Here is a 17,685-nt window from a genome sequence, read left to right as displayed (position 1 = left end):
ACCTCAGATGTGTAACTCAGATCAGGGTTGTCAAAAAGGTTCATTTACTTTATGTACAGTTCAGGTGGGTTTTGGAGGAATATTGACTGGTTTCTCTGTGTGCCCTTGGTGAGTGTCGGGGCAGAACCAGCCTGAAGGGCTGTGTTTGGCACTGTGGTTTGGCTGCTTGGATCCAGGTTCACAGGCAGCCTGTGGAATCTTCTCTTGAGATTTTGTTTGTTTATTCTCCGCAACGCCTGTGTCCTGCCAGAACACTGCACTTGCACTTGCATTTTTTTCCAAAGATAGAGAGTTCTGGCATCCTTCCAGCTTCTAAAATGGAACTCACCTAAAGAACCTGCTGCACAGAGCGATAAAACACAATCTCATTTTGCCTTCCTATCTCTCAGGTGCTGTCCCACACGCTTCTCACTCCTGGGATACCTCTTAGTCCTGGCTGGATCGAGCCACGCTGGGCTTTACTCAGCACAAAAGTCCCACTAACTGAGGACAGAAAGTGTTTGCCGCAGTGTGGATCTGAAAGAGCCATAGAAATAGCAGTTAGAAATGGAGGAGAGCAATTAAGGAGCCAGTCAAGCAGTGTTCCCTTGTGCCTGTACGTGGAGCATGCTTTGTGTCCTCCTGTGTGTCCTGAGGGGATGCCTGGGGAAGGTAATTTTGGTGGGTGAAGCAGAGGTATGCTTCAGAAAAGGTCCTTAAGTCATTGCTTGTTAAATTGCCCTTCTGGCAATGGCTTTGCTTTTATGACCTGCCCCTTCTGTGCCTGGCTCTCTGTGAAAGGTGTGTTGAGAAGCTGAAATTCCCATACTGTTTAACCCCTTGGTGCCCTTTCCTTCCGGGCATCTCCTGAGCCTGGGCTCCAGCATGGAGCAGGTTAAGAAGGAATGAGAAGAAGGTATGCAAGGGTGGAGAAGGAGCCGTGAGCAGGGTCTGGGGGACTGAGGGTGGGTGAGGCAGGTGGACGTGGCTTTGTGGGGAGGAGCAGGGCTGCAGTGGGTCGGCTCTTCAGGTGCGTGGTGCTCAGGAGAGGGTCTGTGTGTGATGGGGAGTTGGCAGCTCTGTAGGTAGAAGACAAGGGTGTGGATAGGTGCTGGCAGGGGGGCAAGAACCACAGAATCCCAGGCTGGTTTGGGTTGAAGGGACCTTAAAGCTCACCCAGCTCCAACCCCTGCCACGGGCAGGGACACCTTCCACTAGAGCAGGTTGCTCCAAGCCCCTGTGTCCAACCTGGCCTTGAACACTGCCAGGGATGGGGCAGCCACAGCTTCTCTGGGCACCCTGTGCCAGCGCCTCAGCACCCTTGCAGGGAAGAGCTTCTGCCTAAGAGCTCATCTCAGTCTCCCCTCTGGCAGGTTAAAGCCATTCCCCTTGTCCTGTCCCTACAGGCCCTTGTCCAAAGCCCCTCTCCAGGTTTCCTGGAGCCCCTTTAGGCACTGGAGCTGCTTTAAGGTCTCCCCTTCAGGAGCCTTCTCTTCTCCAGGCTGACCCAGCCTGGCTCCAGAGCAGAGCTGCTCCAGCCCTCGCAGCAACTCTGTGCTCTCCTCTGGCCTCGCTCCAGCAGCTCCACGTCCCTCTTGTGCTGTTGTCCCAGAGCTGGATCAGGACTGCGGGAGGGGGGGTCTCCCCTTCACGCAGCAGAAGGGGAGAATCCCCTCCCTTGCCCTATGTTGGGGCTGAGGAGCCCAGTGCTCGCAGGGGAAGTGGTCCCGAGTTGAGGCGAGCAGAGCAGGGCTGTGCAGGGCAAGGGGGCGGTGAGGATGGGAAGTGGTCAGGGGTGTTCCCGAGGAAGTGGAGCGGGGTCAGCGGGGCGGGGAAGCGGCAACGGGGAGCCCCGAGGGCGGGACGCGGCTGCGGGGCAGCCCAGACCTGCGGTTTCCCGATGAGGGCGGGCGGGAGGAAAGGAACCGGCTCTTAAATAGGGCAGAGCTGCGGGCGGTGCGGGCAGAGCGGAGCAGCGCGGCTCCGGAGGCACGGCCATGGGGATGCTCAGCCTGCTGGGGTTCCTCTCCTGCGGGAAGAAGAAGGTGAGGAGGATGGGGATGGGGTAGGGTGCACGTAAGGGTGCATCTATTTGGGCATCTCCATACCCAACCTGCCCAGATGCACCTGTATGGTGCAAGCACCACTCAGTCAACAGGGTGCAGGTACCACGGAACACTGGGGAAGAGAGGTATGGTGATATGGAGTTGTGTGGGCAAAGGGAGATTCAAGCAGGTATGTGGATATGGGAGCACTGAGGGGCATGAGCACCAAGACGGGTTTTTAGAGTGGGCACACAAGTATGTGCTGGTGTGACTGTAGGAACAGGGTATTTCTTGGATGTACTGTCCCCAGGAGCTGAGAGTAAAGGGGACTACAGTAGGAGCAGGGCAAAACTGCCATAAAGGTTGTTTGGGCTCTCTGGTGGGACCCTTTCACCCAGGTCCATGCTGTCCTGCTTAGGGATGAGGTGAACAGGCAGCCCACCCAGCTCTGCCCAGCGATGCCAAGGTGCTGCTGTGGACAGAGGAATGAGGATATGACTATCCCGCTCGCCTATGGCGTGATCCTGAGCCTTCCCTCTCCTTCTCTTCCAAGACCTTCAGTTCATCCAATGAAGACGAAGCCCACATTGGTGACAGTGATGAGAACCTGGAGCGTGGCAACTGGTCAAAGAAAGCCGACTACCTGCTCTCCATGGTGGGCTACGCTGTGGGCCTGGGCAACGTCTGGAGGTTTCCCTATCTCACCTACCAGAACGGCGGAGGTACCTCTGTGGAATGACTGTGTTGGGTGGGCACACCTTGCTGTCCCCAAGAGAGAGCAGGGCCCTGGGGCTGGGCATGTCCTGTCAAAGCTGGATGTAAGCATCACCCTCAGAACTGGCATAGTACCTGCTGGTGGGGATGGGAAGAGGACTAAGAGACATCTCTGCTTTTGGGGTACCAGCTGAGGAGGGAAACGGTGGTTCTGAACAACCTGATTTAGTTGAAGATGTCCCTGCTCATTGCAGGGGGGCTGGACTAGATGAGCTTTAAAGGTCCCTTCCAACTATTCTATGATTTAGTTTTAATTATTTTAATTGCAAACTTCCACCTGCAAATTCCAGAATGCTTCTGATTTACTCATGACCAAATGCATCTTTTTGTCAATGTGCCAATATCCTCTACTTACCTAACTAGCTGTTGCCTCTCCCCCGTGCTTACCTCCCTGATATGTTTATAGAGAGCAACTGAATCCCCTCTGCACCTTTGTTTTGCCAGGCAAACAAGCTGAGCTGGAGTAATTATCCAAGCTCAATAATTACCTCATCAGATACTCGGGAAGTGTGAGGCACAGAGAGCCTCTACCTGCTTACACAATGAACTAGTGGCAAAGCCAAATGGAGGCACTGGCTTCCCTGGCTGCTCTTCCAGAGCTTTGTCTACTTGCCAAGCAACCACTGGTAATTAAAGAGAGTGTAAACACCAAGTAACTGCAGAGGACTTACTCATATGTACTTATTTTCTCTGCCTAACAGACGTTGGAAGTCAAATCCTGGACTATAAGTGCAGCACAGCATGTGTAACACCCAGAGGCATTCTTGGTGCAGAAGTTGCATTACTTACACTTTTGCTAAAGAAAACCATGAAAACAAAATAAGTTGTGACATTGGCCCTTGTACTTATCTGCTGGAGCAGAAAGATTTGCATTTAAAGCATATTTGTGCTGCTGCTCGTATCCTGCTCTGTGCCCCACAGTTGATAAAGGCGACTGTTACATCCTCACTTTGAAACATGAGGAGCAACCCAGTTAATCCTTTGGGACTATTTGCTGCCTTACATTCCAGCAGGTACTTGCAGTTCCCCCCAGAACTGCATCCTCGATTGCTTTAAGTTCAGTGAAGAGGACAGGTTTCTGCGGGGATATCAGGTTGTGTTTAGGGAACCTGTGCTCTCACTTGCCCTGTCTTCTGCTCGCACACAAAGACGTGCCAGTCCCTCTTGCAGAACAGGGCTCTCATTGATATCAGGTTAATGTACACTTTAAATTGGACGTGAACAAAAGCCACGCTGGGATCCTGTTTGACAGGAGTCAGCCAACCATAGAAAATAATCTTCATGCTTTGATGTCCAGTACCTCCTCAAACAAGGCAGTTGCAAATAACAGTGAAGTGCAGGAAGGGATGGTTCTGTTCATATTTAAACGAAAAGCTGGAAAATGAACTGGGAAGCCAGTGGGATCTGCAGCTGAGCAGTGTTCCAACCTTGTATGACAACAGTCTGGCTTTGATGGTTGGTGTGAAATCCTTTTGATTCTGTCAGAGAAGCCATCCCATGGAAATCACCGGTTCTCCTGGTAATCTTTGTCTCTTCATCACAGGTACTGTTTAATCTGGCAGAAAACACGAGTTAGAAACAAATCTGTCCATTCTGCAAACAGAAAACACTCACAGTGGGGTATTTGAAGCAAGGGAGAAGGGGGATATAAAATGTGGTGGAACTGAGGTAAATACTGAAAAATTCATTGTTTCCTCTGTGTGTGTTTGGTTTTTTTCCCCCCTCTCTCCCGTCAGGTGCTTTTCTCATCCCATACACCCTGATGTTGGCCTTAGCTGGTTTGCCCTTATTTTTCATGGAATGTTCCCTTGGGCAGTTTGCCAGCCTGGGGCCAGTTACCGTCTGGAGAATATTACCGTTGTTTCAAGGTTGGTATCGTTATGTTCCCTTTAGAAGTTTTTATTCTAGTAATAAACAGACAGGAATTAACGACTTCTTTACAAAGTGACTAATTATGAGAAGCCAGTTTCCTTGTAGAGGATATTCCCAGTGCCATGAAGTCAGTATTATGCTGGGGGTTGGACTAGGTGAGCTTTGAAGGTCCCTTCCAACCCGAACTATTGCATGCGTCTATGTTCCCAGGTAGATCTTCCAACCCTCACCATTCTGTCATCTTACTTATTCAGTTAATAAAGGGATGGGGATTAAAGATTTTCCCCCAAAGGATGTCAATTACAGGAGGTTTTATCAATGATTCTCCTGGTGTTATGCAGCATACCATCCAAACTGCATGTGCCCAGGCAGGAGGAAAGCACCCTGTTTGTTTGTGAGGGAAAACCTCAGTTAAACACCCAGCACCACATGCAACAGATTGAAAATCATTTTTAGAGGTTCTCTTTATTGCTGTTTCTTTATATATCATGTCCTGTGCAGCTTGCAAGGCAGTACCATGTTGGGTGGACTAATTCTGTATCTGGCTGCCAGCGCTGGCACAGGCACTTGGGTCTGATTGCTTTATGCAATGCTGAGCACATATTCACCCAACTCACTGCCTGGGAGGCACTTGCTGGTGTGTCAGAATAGGCTATGCTCTGGTTCATAAGCTGAGGTGCCTCTTGTGATAAGAGAAAGTTGCAGTCTGTAGTGGTAGTTTGCCTGTCTCTGAGGGTTGGAATTTCACAGGGAGATGTATGTGTTTGGAGACAACTCACCATGTGCTGTACTCACTCTTATCCATCCAGGCTCTGAACTGGGTGTAAAGGTCTGTGCAATTGGTCTTGTTTGACCTCTTTATCTATAAGAGGAATTAGTGTAGGAACAAGGGAGTTTTTCTGATGCAATAAGAATTTTTACTTTTCACCTTCCAGAGAAACCAAAGGGATTACAGCCTGTGGGGTGGCCTGAACGCTTATCCTTTTTGCCAGTCTCAGTTCTGAAGCACAAGCAACCTTTCATGAGAGCAGTGTATTTAACTTTAAGACAAAGTCTATAGACACTGGAAATCTTTTATGTGTCTGTGAAGATATAAACTTTAAATACAGTCTGTAAGATGGCTGAGACAGCTTGGCAGACTTTCCCAAACTCACAGAGCACAGTTCACTTTAACAAAGGAAGGAAACAGCATTATCAGCAAAGATTTACTCTTCTGTATTGCTTCTCATTTACTGGCAAAACCATTCATTACAGTGAGATCTTTAAAATGGCTTGGCCAGCCCTAGTGTAGTTCATTTTATTTTACTAAGCAATCCAAGCTTCTGACTGAACTGGGAGGGAACAAAATACTGAATTCCTCCTTTAGACTTGGACTTGGCAACTAGTCCAGTTTTATTGTGGTCCTGATTCAAACTCTGCATCAAAACCCTTTCCTGTTTGGTTGCTGTTTAAAAATTAGTTAAAAACCCAAACAAAACTGAGCTCAACTTCTTCCCAAACAGTCTTTTAGAAGTCAAGTGAAGGCCGCTCTTCTCTTTTCCTGATATTTCCAACCCAGGTCTGGGGTGGTGAAGACATTGTGTGCTTCTCTTTCCTAGGAGTGGGCATCACGATGGTCATCATCTCCACCTTTGTGGCAATCTACTACAACGTTATCATTGCTTATGCACTCTACTATTTATTTGCCTCACTTCAAAAAGTGCTGCCATGGTCAGACTGCTTCTCCTGGTCAGATGAGTTCTGCAGCAAAACACGATCAGGTACCGTACTTAATATTACTTATTATCATCTATTAATATTACTGATAGAGCTTAATATTACTGTCTTGGATACTTGTACTCTGTACTGTTTTCTTGGAGAAATTACAGGAGCAAGACAGCTCCCCATGGCTTGAAAAGTCCTTCTGGAGTTTTGTCTCTGAACACATGGGAGTGATGCTCATCTGCTTCCCTGCCACTAGTTCTGGGTTCTTCAGGAATCTACAGGGAGCTGGGCTGAAAAAACACTTTGTTAGATCTTTTTCTCTCATTGTAAATCTGAGGTTTCTTCTAGTACATACAGCGCCTGGAAATACTGCATTCCCATTTCATTAGGCTTCATGGCAAAGCACATACCTTACTTACATGAAACTAGAGTACCAGCATTGTTTCATTGCCCCTCACCTCCCCTATGGCTATGGTAATCCTAAGCGCCAGTGAGGCACTGGTTTCACACTTTATTAACTCTTAAGAGCATATCTCCTTGCTATTGTTCTTGATGTTTGGCCGCAGATCTATGGACAAACACTAGTTATCTCACCATTTTCCATATTAGAACCAGTTTAAGGCAAAGGTGAAGCAGGTGAGATAATTAGTAGCTGCAAATGTGTTGCCAAATGTTTATGTAATTGTAACTCTCTTTAGCCATATATCTGAACATCTCTTCTAAGATTCATAGGCTTCATAAAATGAACTTGAGATGCTTGATTTAACGAAAAGTCGACGCTAGCTAAAAATTTGTGAGTGCTGTACCTGTGGATTTATAATAGTTGTCACTGTGTCAGTGATCCCTTGTGCTTGCTTCCTTTCAGTAAGTGACTGCAACGCAACCTTTAATGGAGAAATCATTCATGCAAACTACTCATTCATCACAAGCAACAATCTCACCTGTATAAATGGCACCATGAACTACAAACAAGTGCAATTTCCCAGTGAGCAATATTGGAAGTAAGTAAATATTTTAAAGAAGCGCTAAAAATACAACTTAAACTGAAAACTTCATTGATGAGTCTGGGCCCTTAAAAGGAAATAATTAGCAGCAAATGAACCTGTAGCAAACTGAAAAATACTCCAGCTTAAAGAAGTGCTCCTCTCTAGAGTCCTGGGAGAGACTGCATAGCATCTTATGGATGGCATATACTTCTTTATTTAGGAGTTACTCTGCAAAATGTATTCACTTTATTCTGAATCTGGGCCTGCTGTGAAATTGCCATCTCTTTAGCCACATGGTTTCAATTTGCCTCATATTCCCTGGGTTACTGCAAACTGATTCTTCTTATAGGCTCTTCTCTTGCCATCAGAATTTCCTGGTTAACATTAGAGAGCTGAGGCAGGCCTAATGGGAGATGTATGGAGAGCTGAGGGCTGGTAGAAATATGTGGGGATTATATATACACCTATACTAGATATTACTCTTGTTATCCTTCAGAATAAATTCTCTGAAGAGGAAATATATTGTTGAACAGCTGAGAAGAAGTGATCTTAATGCTAACCAGCAGCCCCCATCTTCCTTCCAAGTATCATCTAATTTGGATTTCACTTATGTTTCAATGCCAACCGTGCAGTTCTAACTGCATGCAGCTGCAGGGTCTTGTAATACCTATAGAAACCAGCTCACTTTCCTTCAGGCAGTAGCTGAAGAGGAGCAAGTGCTGCTGTCACCCTCTCCTCATGGCAACGTTTTGTGCTTTCAGTAAAGTGGCTCTTCGGCGCTCAAGTGGGTTGGACGAGACCGGTAACATCGTGTGGTACCTGGCTCTCTGCCTCCTCCTGGCTTGGATAATTGTTGGAGCTGCGTTGTTTAAGGGAATAAAATCTTCTGGAAAGGTAAGTTAGGAAGAACAAGTAGCAGGTTTTTGGGCTGATCATATTCTCACAGACTGGTTTGGGTTGGAAGGGATCTTAAAGCTCATCCAGCTCCAACCCCTGCCACGGGCAGGGATACCTTCCACTAGAGCAGGTTGCTCCAAGCCCCTGTGTCCAACCTGGCCTTGAACGCTGCCAGGGATGGGGCAGCCACAGCTTCTCTGGGCACCCTGTGCCAGCGCCTCAGCACCCTCACGGGGAAGAGCTTCTGCCTAAGATCTAATCTCCCCTCTTAGTTTAAAGCCATTACCCCTTGTCCAGTCACTACATTCCTTTGTCCAAAGCCCCTCTCTAGGTTTCTTGTAGGCACCCTTTAGGTACCAAAATCCTGCCTTTCAATGTTCACTTGGACTCGGGGATGGTCAGCACAAGGCAGGACTCAGTCCAAACCCACTCTCCTTTGCTGGACTCTTCTTTCTGTGCCTTGGCTTCATAACTGTTACATAAAATACAAGTAAGGTGCTGATTACACAGCAATTACTTAATCCGTGGGTCCCAGCTCCACCAGAGCTGCCATGCATGTGGGGATCTTGCTGTCGTGCAGGTGGTTCCAGCTAGGTTTTGGCAGTCCCTGATGGACCTGTGCCCGTGACAGCACATGTGCGCACACCCTGGGAACACCCGGCAATTAATTGCACCTCCAGACTGGTTCAGATGCAGGTCACATCCTGCGAGCATGTGTGCAGGTTCCTGCCAGGTTGGGAAATGTTGTTTGGACTTGAGAACTCGAGCTGCTTTTAGGAACCAGGTCCATAGGTGCTGGTGTTCAGACTCTGGCTCTGCTGAGCTTCCATTTCCACATGCTGGAGCACAACTGGCTGGAGTTTCCCTTGGGCTAGGTCAGCTCCTCTCCAGACTTCAGGCAGGCTGAATTTCATTCTTTCCTGCCTGAGGCCCCTTTCCTGGTGCAGTTTCTTCCTCCCCACACTGCTTTCTTACCTCCATGCTGCTTCATTCTGTACTTCTTCATTCTGTTGCCTTTGTTCTTTCACCCTCTCTGCACTGTTTGTTCTTCTTGTTGTTGCTGGTTTTGGTTTCCTTTATATTCCTTCTGTCATTGTGCCTTTCCATGGTTCCTCGCTGCCTGTCTTCCTTTCCTCACTCTGATGTCTCCTCCTATTCTGTTTTCTCTTTGGAGCTGTCAGCCCTCCAGGGTGGAGCAGCTCTGCTTTCCCATCCACAGTTCTGCTGCATGGCTCCTCTTTAAACTCACATTCTTTGGGTTCCTGGCAATTGGCTCTTCCTGTTGTCACTTCTCTTCTGGCACGAAGGTAAACCTCTTTGAGGAGCAAGCTAAGACTGAGAAGAATCTAGCTGGGCAGGAACAAGGCAAGATGAGAAGCAGAGAGAATTGACTATTCCAGGGAAATATGAAGGAGGTCTTCAGAAATGGCAGACTCACTGTATGATGGTGTAATGCTACGGCTTGGTGTAAACAGCAGCACTGGGTCAGTTACCTGGCTGTGTAACACTGAAACTGAGAAATAAGAGAACTGTTAAGCATTGCTTGCAGGAGATAACTCCACCCTGGCCACTCAATCTGAACCAGCTTTCAGTTAGCATTTGCTAGAAGCCTGGCAAGAGGGCTCTGGGGTAGTTGAGTCCAGGCCAGTAAATCATGTCAGAAAACACATCTGTGAAACTGATCAAGTGCTATCTGAAAAGTGGGTATGTGGCTTGAGCCTTGTGCTTCCTGCTGGAATGCAGCTCCAGAACCAGCTAATCCAGATGCTTTAGTGGCTGGCATGTGTTCACTTCCCTGGTCACTTGGTTTTGAGTTGTACCAGCAGACCTTAGCCTAAAACCTGGCCATTCTTCCTGCACAGAGGTCTGTGTGTCCCCTCACATCTAATGTGTGTCCCTGCAGGTTGTGTACTTTACTGCACTCTTCCCATACGTCATCCTGCTCATCTTGCTGGTGCGAGGGGCCACCCTGGAAGGTGCTCTGGATGGCATCGAATACTACATTGGGAGGCAGTCCAACATCACCAAGCTGATGGAGGCAGAGGTGAGAGGTAGTGACAGCACTGGAAGCATGACACGCTTCTGTGGTTCTGTGGTTTGTCACTTCCAGAGCAACTTCTTTTCTTTTTTTTTTTTTTTTTTTTAATCCAGTCAGGTTCCTCTCCATGCGCTGCTCTGCAGTTTGCGTCTGCAGCGGCTTCTGTGGTTTCAGCAACCCCTCCATCAGGGGCTGGGGGAGTTTAGACTCATAAAATCAAAGAATCATGGAGTGGTTTAGGTTGGAAGGGAGCTTAAAGCTCATCCAGTCCCAACCCCCTGCCACGGGCAGGGACACCTTCCACTAGAGCAGGTTGCTCCAAGCCCCTGTGTCCAACCTGGCCTTGAACACTGCCAGGGATGGGGCAGCCACAGCTTCTCTGGGCACCCTGTGCCAGCGCCTCAGCACCCTCACAGGGAAGAGCTTCTGCCTCAGAGCTCATTTCAATCTCCCCTCTGGCAGGTTAAAGCCATTCCCCCTTGCCCTGTCCCTACAGGCCCTTGCCCAAAGCCCCTCTCCAGGTTTCCTGGAGCCCCTTTAGGCACTGGAGCTGCTCTAAGGTCTCCCCTTCAGGAGCCTTCTCTTCTCCAGGCTGCCCCAGCCCAGCTCTCTCAGCCTGGCTCCAGAGCAGAGCTGCTCCAGCCCTCGCAGCAGCTCCGGGGCCTCCTCTGGCCTCGCTCCAACAGCTCCACGTCCCTCTTGTGCTGTTGCCCCAGAGCTGGATCAGGACTGCGGGGGGGGGGTCTCCCCAGAGCGCAGCAGAGGGAGAGAATCACAGAACAGCTTTATTGGAAGTCCAAACCTCTGCGGTAGCTACTCTCAATCTAAAAAGCTAGCCACCTTCTGCCCTCTCCCTGCCATGCCAGACAGTGACCACAGCCATGGTATTGCCTCTGAGCAGCTCTCAGGGGTCATGCTGGAGTTTCATCTCTAATAGAGGCAGAAGCGGTTTGTGTGGGTCATAGTGTGAGGAGCACAAGTGGGAGAACACATGGAAGTTTCCACTTCTGCAATCAGCTCCTGGTTTTCCTTATTTGTTGGCACTGTGACAAGATTCTTATCTTGATAACCCACATATGTGAATGTATTGAATCTCTTCTCTGAAGGATGTGACCTTCAGAGATACTAGAAATTTATTGTTTGTGCTCAGGACTGCAAGGTCAGCAGCATGCTATATCCCACCTCCTCTAAAATTCATATGAAATAGAATTAGATATTCAGGCTAAATGCAAGAAAAAACAACCCAAAACCGAACAGAACCCTGGAGCTTCAACAGAGACAGACTTAAAAGTTTATGATATGTACTGTAAGTAGTACAGTAATTCCCATGTTCTTATTTCTGGCAGGTTTGGAAAGACGCAGCCACCCAGATATTCTACTCCCTGTCCGTGGCATGGGGCGGGCTTGTTGCTTTGTCTTCATACAATAAGTTCCACAACAACTGCTATTCGGATGCTATTTTAGTTTGTGTGACCAACTGTGCCACCAGTGTATTTGCTGGGTTTGCGATATTCTCCATCCTGGGACACATGGCGTTCGTGTCTGAGAGACCCGTCTCGGAGGTTGTGGACTCAGGTAGGCTGATCATCATGCTGTTGGCGTGGGGACTTGCTCTGGCCGAGGCACGACAATAACCCCCTTCCTTCCACTGCTTTCCAGGATTTGATCTGGCATTTGTAGCCTACCCAGAGGCTCTCTCCCAACTACCAATTTCTCCGCTGTGGTCCTTCTTGTTTTTCTTCATGCTCCTGCTCTTGGGCCTTGACTCTCAGTTTGCCACCGTAGGTGAGTGGGGTTTTAAGTGATCCACAGCTTTTCAAATGACTGTTACCTTTCTTAGCTGTGCTGCTCAAAACCCATGCTTCTTCCCTTGCAGAAACACTTACAACCGCCATACAAGATATATATCCCCAAGTGATGAAAAAGTTCAGACTCCTTATAACCGTGGGTGTGTGCATATTGCTCTTCTTCCTCGGTCTGATCTGTGTTACTCAGGTAAGACATTACATTCTTTTCTGGCAGTGGGTTTAGTTATGCTGCAAGTGACGAACTCAAGTCAAAATATCCTTTCCAACTGTTTCTGTTTGCATGAATTGATCTGAGAGATCTTGAATTCTGCCAGAGTGCCTGGACATGCCAATAAGAAATTCCCAGAAGGAAGCTTGAAGAACCTAAGGTTTTCTGTGGTTATTGAACTGAGATGTGCTTTTAAATGGAAGGCCTGTACAGAGCCTGTGAACCATCAACCTGATTTATTCCTCCTCACTTCAGATTATTTATGTCATCTCGAGTATGTGCATACAGTGTGTCTGCAGCACTGTGGGTACTGCCAATAGATGCTGATGGGATCTTTTTGTTCAGAACTGACTACCAAACAGGACAGGATTTGAGAAATGGCCTATTCATGTAATAAAACCCCCTTATTAGCTTGCAAGGATCTGTAGGTTCTATGGTTACTTCTCCCGCATGTGTATGCATGCGTACATAAAAGGAATTTGAAGTATATTGTGTAAAATTTCTTGAGGCAGTTACTTTTAAGGATATAAAGGTTCATTGCAATTACTCTACCTAGAAATGCAGATTTATGTATGTAATTAGGCTGAGAATGTGAAGAAGGTAATTGTGGTCAACAGACAGTTGTGTGGTCAAGCAAAGCATGGAAGTTATGAAACATGATGGCAGAGAAGCTTTCAAAGGACTTGGTACACAAGGGTGTGAAATGGCTTGTTTCCTGCTCTGTGATCCTGCTATTGCATGCTGGTGTGTAAAGCTGCATATACATATATCTTGTTCTGAGAATACAGATCTGCAGTATTTTGCCACATGTGCTTTTCAGCTTTACAAAGATCTATTTAATCAAAAACCCCCAAACTATTATGTGATTCTATGAAAATAACATTCCCAAATGTGTGCTTAACCTGGAGAACTGGGAATTACACTCGGACTGGTGATTAGTTAACCCGGCTTGAACAGCGCAACTTATTTTATCTTCATAAAGACATTACTACTCAAATATTTACTTCCTTATTGTTTGTTCTACAGGCAGGGATTTACTGGGTGAACCTAATAGATCACTTCTGTGCTGGGTGGGGAATCCTTGTTGCAGCTGTCCTGGAGATGATAGGCATTGTCTACATTTATGGTAAGTTATTTGCACTGAAAATCCATGATTTGACTATGCAATCTGGGTCACAGTGCACATAAAACATTAACTACCACAATAAAGCATTTATAATTTAACTGGATTTATAATTTAACAGTTACCACAGAGCTGGAGAAACTGTCCTTGATCATTGCCTTTCTTTTATCACTTTGGAGTCACCACACCTGCTTTACAGTGCACTCTACCCTTGTCTTCCAACAGGAGGAAACAGGTTCATTGAAGACATTGAAATGATGATTGGAAAGAAGAGCTGTTTATTTTGGATGTGGTGGAGAATGTGCTGGTTTTTTGTTACTCCTGTGCTGTTAACGGTGAGTGAAGATGGCTGGATGCGTTAATGTGACACAACTTGGTCATTTGGTGTTGGAGAGGTTTCCACATGAAGATTCAAGGCTGAATGCCCAGGCCCTGTGTATGAAGGTGCGGCACGGCTGTGCCACTGAAGCAAACTGGCTGCTATTTATGCTTTCTGATACATTCCCCTCCTCTTTGGGTCCTCTCCAGGAGAGGCTGGACCTTCAGGTCAGTTGCTAGTGAGCTGGGTCTACACTGCTGAGGAGTAACACAGAGCGAGCACCAGGTTGTCCATTTTAGCAGCTGGGTTATCTTAATCTCAGACTGAGGAATGCTTGGAAAACCTGGATTTTTTTTTCCCCTTTTGAGGTAAATCCCATTTTCAGGACAGATCCCTGGCTTGGGTTTGCACTGTGGATGTCCAGCTCTCCCCCTGTCTAACTGAGACTTCTTATGTCCCATCACCTTAGTTTTTCATTACTCCTAATTGTGAGTGTAGGTGGTTGGATTATGTTAGTGTGAGAGAACTTATTAACATCCCAAATCCAGGAGCAGTGACAAGTCAGTCTGTCCAGCACATAACCTTTAATCTGTCCAGATTACAGTTTAGAAAATGCTGCTTAAAAATATCTTGTTCCTGCACCAGTATTTGCCAATGTTTAATCTTGGATTCTATCCCATATTCCTGTAAAACAGTGGAACATGGGAACATAGAAAGCATACAGAGACAGGTACTGGGTTTATCCAGTAATATAGATATTCTACAACATAAGATTTCAACAGAACACAGAGACCAAGTTCTGTTTAAATATAGATGTGCGTGAAGTGTTAGGGTGCATGTCACTGTCGTCTTTCAGTCCATCCTTCAGTCTTACTTGGCCATGGCTGAACAACAAACCTGCACAACCATTCTGGTTGTGCAGAATTCCCAAGAGGGAATTGGTAGTTGTTAATTTCTAACAGCTTGGAAATAGGTTGCAAGTTCAAGGTCTGCTGTAAATCTGCTTTTCTTTCTTTGTCTTTTTGCCTTTTGTTTTAATAGGCAATTTTGGTCTGGTCTTTGGTCATGTTTTCACCTCCCACTTACGGCTCCGTGGTCTATCCAGCCTGGGGAACTGCTGTTGGCTGGTGCATGATCATTTTCTGTGTCATCTGGATTCCCATCGTCGCTATTGTAAAAGTAGTTAAAGCTAAAGGAAACTTTTGTCAGGTAAGGGCACAAAAAAGCTGTCATAGCCTCGTGTCTTGCTTCCCTTGGCATTACCAGGAATGCCTGTGCTTTCTTCAGCAACACATCCCCAGTACCTTGAGGTGTTCATGAGTTGGATTTTTATAGCAAAACACACCTCTGGTAGTTGCATCAGAGGCAAATTTACCCCCGTGTTCTTATATGAAGATAATGTCTAGTTCTCTGGGAATGCACCCAAACATTCAAGAGTCATTTTCATGGTTTCTGTTGTTATTCAGCTGCTTTAAGTTCTCTGAAGAATTTCTATCACTTTCTATCCCCATATCATTTCCTGGAATTTTGCATCCCATTCCTCTCAGAAACAAGCAAGTGCAAGAACTGAGGTATGCTCTTCTTGCCAGCCATTGCCAAAGAGTCCTGTTGGTCACAGGTTTCCCTGCTTGTTTGACTTCAGTGTCCACAATCCACTGAACCCAAAGACCTCTGCTGTCTCCTGGGGACAGGCTGAGAGAGCTGGGCTGGGTCAGCCTGGAAAAGAGAAGGCTCCTGAAGGGGAGACCTTAGAGCAGCTCCAGTGCCTAAAGGGGCTCCAGGAAACCTGGAGAGGGGCTTTGGACAAGGGCCTGTAGGGACAGGACAAGGGGAATGGCTTTAACCTGCCAGAGGGGAGACTGAGATGAGCTCTGAGGCAGAAGCTCTTCCCCGTGAGGGTGCTGAGGCGCTGGCACAGGGTGCCCAGAGAAGCTGTGGCTGCCCCATCCCTGGCAGTGTTCAAGGCCAGGTTGGACACAGGGGCTTGGAGCAACCTGCTCTAGTGGAAGGTGTCTCTGCCCGTGGCAGGGGTTGGAACTGGATGAGCTGTAAGGCCCCTTCCAATGCAAACCAGTCTGGGATTCTATGATTTGAATTATTTTAAAAAGCCTTAGTGATGTGTTTGCCATGTGTTGGTAGCTAAAGGGTGTATCTAGAGTTACAGCTTTACTGAACTTTAACAATAGCCTGGTAAGAGATTAAATGCCTCTTGTTTTTTCTTTCCAGCGCATTGTAAGCTGCTGCAGGCCTGCTGCAAACTGGGGTCCCTACCTGGAATGTCACCGAGGAGAAAGATACAGCCATATTGTAGATCCCAAAAAAGAAAAGGAACATGAGATTCCTACTCTGTCTAGCTTCGTATACACCCAACAATGAGATGGCCATTTGGATGACAACTGTTTAACATAAGTGTGGGGGTCTTTTTCTTTAGTTATTAGAATATGACAATGCAAAATCACAACAACAACAAGAAGCAAATCAACCCCCTCCCCTTCAAAGCCCAGCCCCCAGATGGAAGCGAGCCATGTTATTTGTTTTCAGTGCTGTATGTTTGGGGAAGAAGAGGTAAAATTAGACACTGAGATGTCCCCAGATATTCAGGCTGAGAGAGCAGGAGGATGCATTGCAGTCTTCCCATGATGAGGGACTGGGCATGTTTCACCCCATCCAACCAGTATCCAGCTGGACTGCAGATACAGGTGTGGAAGAGAACAAAGACACATCCTGGTGCTGCACAGCTACAGGGAATTTGAACCAGGAGGTGCTGTGCTTGCATGCCCCGATGTGCCATGGGCAGTCACTGCCTTCTGCTGTGCTTTGCCATCCCTGGTGCTGTGCAGTCAGCAGGAGGCGGATGGCTGGGCTGCTGCTGGCACTGCAGCTCAGGGAACAGGAACCATTCTTCTCCTTAAGCCTTGCTCAGTGCTGGGAGGCTGCTCAGGATTTGATGTTGATTAGAGTATGTGTGTGTGGATTTTGTCTGTGCGACTAAATATTGACTGGCAAAATAAGGAAGCAAGGCCTTAACCTGGTGAAAAGCAGGTTTCTTTCTGGTTTTTCTCCCCTTGGGGTCCCCAAAGAGCCACTTTCTGTGTCATGCCCCATGCTCAGCATTCGTCTGTCTGTAATTCAAAGACGCCGTGTTGCTGTATTCCATCATTACTCTGCAGAATGCAATAGTGACCACTGAATTCTGGTGCATCTGCTCTCCTCCACCCACCAAGGCGTTACCTATCGGTTTGTTCTCTGCGTCTTTCACCCAGACTTGGGTTTTCCTTTCCGAAGAAGACCTAAAGTGTGGTTCAAACAGTGTTATCAGTGTTGTGGTAGAGCTGAAAGAAGCAGAATTTATCCCAGGTGAAGGTTACAACTGCCTTGAAGTGCTGTTTCTTCAAAATTGGCTGAAATCATGATTACTGAAAAGTTAGGAAGTCTGTCATGCATTTGGGAACACAGACTTATGCTCCTACGTAGGCAGGAGGGGGCCAGGTTAAGAGAACCTGACTTCACCTGTAGTACAAGTGAATTCCTGATTAAAAAAAAAAAAGACCTGTGGATTGAATTAATACATTTTATGTGCTGTGGATCATCTCTCTTGCTGTGACAATGGTTCCTTGGGAACAATGCAGCAGGGTTTCTAGCTGTCACTTCCTCTCAGGGCTTCATCAACTGTTTCTGGACATGAAGGAGCGTGGATAGTGGCTTGTTGCCCAAGCTGCATATCTTGGTCTATGTTTTATACTGGTGTTTTTGTGTCAAATCAACACTTCATGCCAAATAAAATGTGATTTTCTGGTTTTAATGGTTTTGGAGGTGGAAAGTGAGATTTTGTATGGAGTTTTAGGGGGCAGCTGATGAGAAGCAAAGTACCACCAACTCTTCTATGATCCTAAGCCTTTGGGAGATTGAACTGGAAGGATTCAACCTCCACG

The 17,685-nt window shown here is 47.1% G+C and overlaps 1 protein-coding gene across 1 annotated transcript; it reads left to right on the top strand.

Annotated features, from left to right (window-relative positions):
- The first annotated feature begins 1,976 nt into the window (after nt 1-1,976).
- On the top strand, nt 1,977-17,559 carry SLC6A14 (solute carrier family 6 member 14). The gene is made up of 14 exons (XM_030496622.1): nt 1,977-2,024; nt 2,578-2,746; nt 4,535-4,666; nt 6,269-6,430; nt 7,240-7,375; nt 8,122-8,254; nt 10,161-10,301; nt 11,642-11,870; nt 11,955-12,080; nt 12,172-12,290; nt 13,338-13,437; nt 13,660-13,769; nt 14,795-14,962; nt 15,980-17,559. Exons 1-14 carry the CDS (start codon nt 1,977-1,979, stop codon nt 16,127-16,129), a joined length of 1,923 nt encoding a protein of 640 aa, XP_030352482.1. The 3' UTR covers nt 16,130-17,559.
- The last annotated feature ends 126 nt before the right edge of the window (nt 17,560-17,685 follow it).

This window comes from Strigops habroptila, chromosome 9 (genome assembly GCF_004027225.2).
Source record: "Strigops habroptila isolate Jane chromosome 9, bStrHab1.2.pri, whole genome shotgun sequence".
NCBI classification, from domain to species: Eukaryota; Metazoa; Chordata; class Aves; order Psittaciformes; family Psittacidae; genus Strigops; species Strigops habroptila.
The sequence above is the reverse complement of the archived record's forward strand: the minus strand, read 5'-3'. Positions and strand labels throughout refer to the sequence as shown.

What these genes read in the sequence shown, in the direction of transcription:
- SLC6A14 (XM_030496622.1), top strand. Translation starts at nt 1,977, where the DNA reads ATGGGGATGCTCAGCCTGCTGGGGTTCCTCTCCTGCGGGAAGAAGAAG. An exon ending in TTACTCCTGTGCTGTTAACG is followed by an intron (nt 13,770 to 14,794) that starts GTGAGTGAAGAT and finishes TTGTTTTAATAG; the next exon opens with GCAATTTTGGTCTGGTCTTT. An exon ending in CTAAAGGAAACTTTTGTCAG is followed by an intron (nt 14,963 to 15,979) that starts GTAAGGGCACAA and finishes TTTTCTTTCCAG; the next exon opens with CGCATTGTAAGCTGCTGCAG.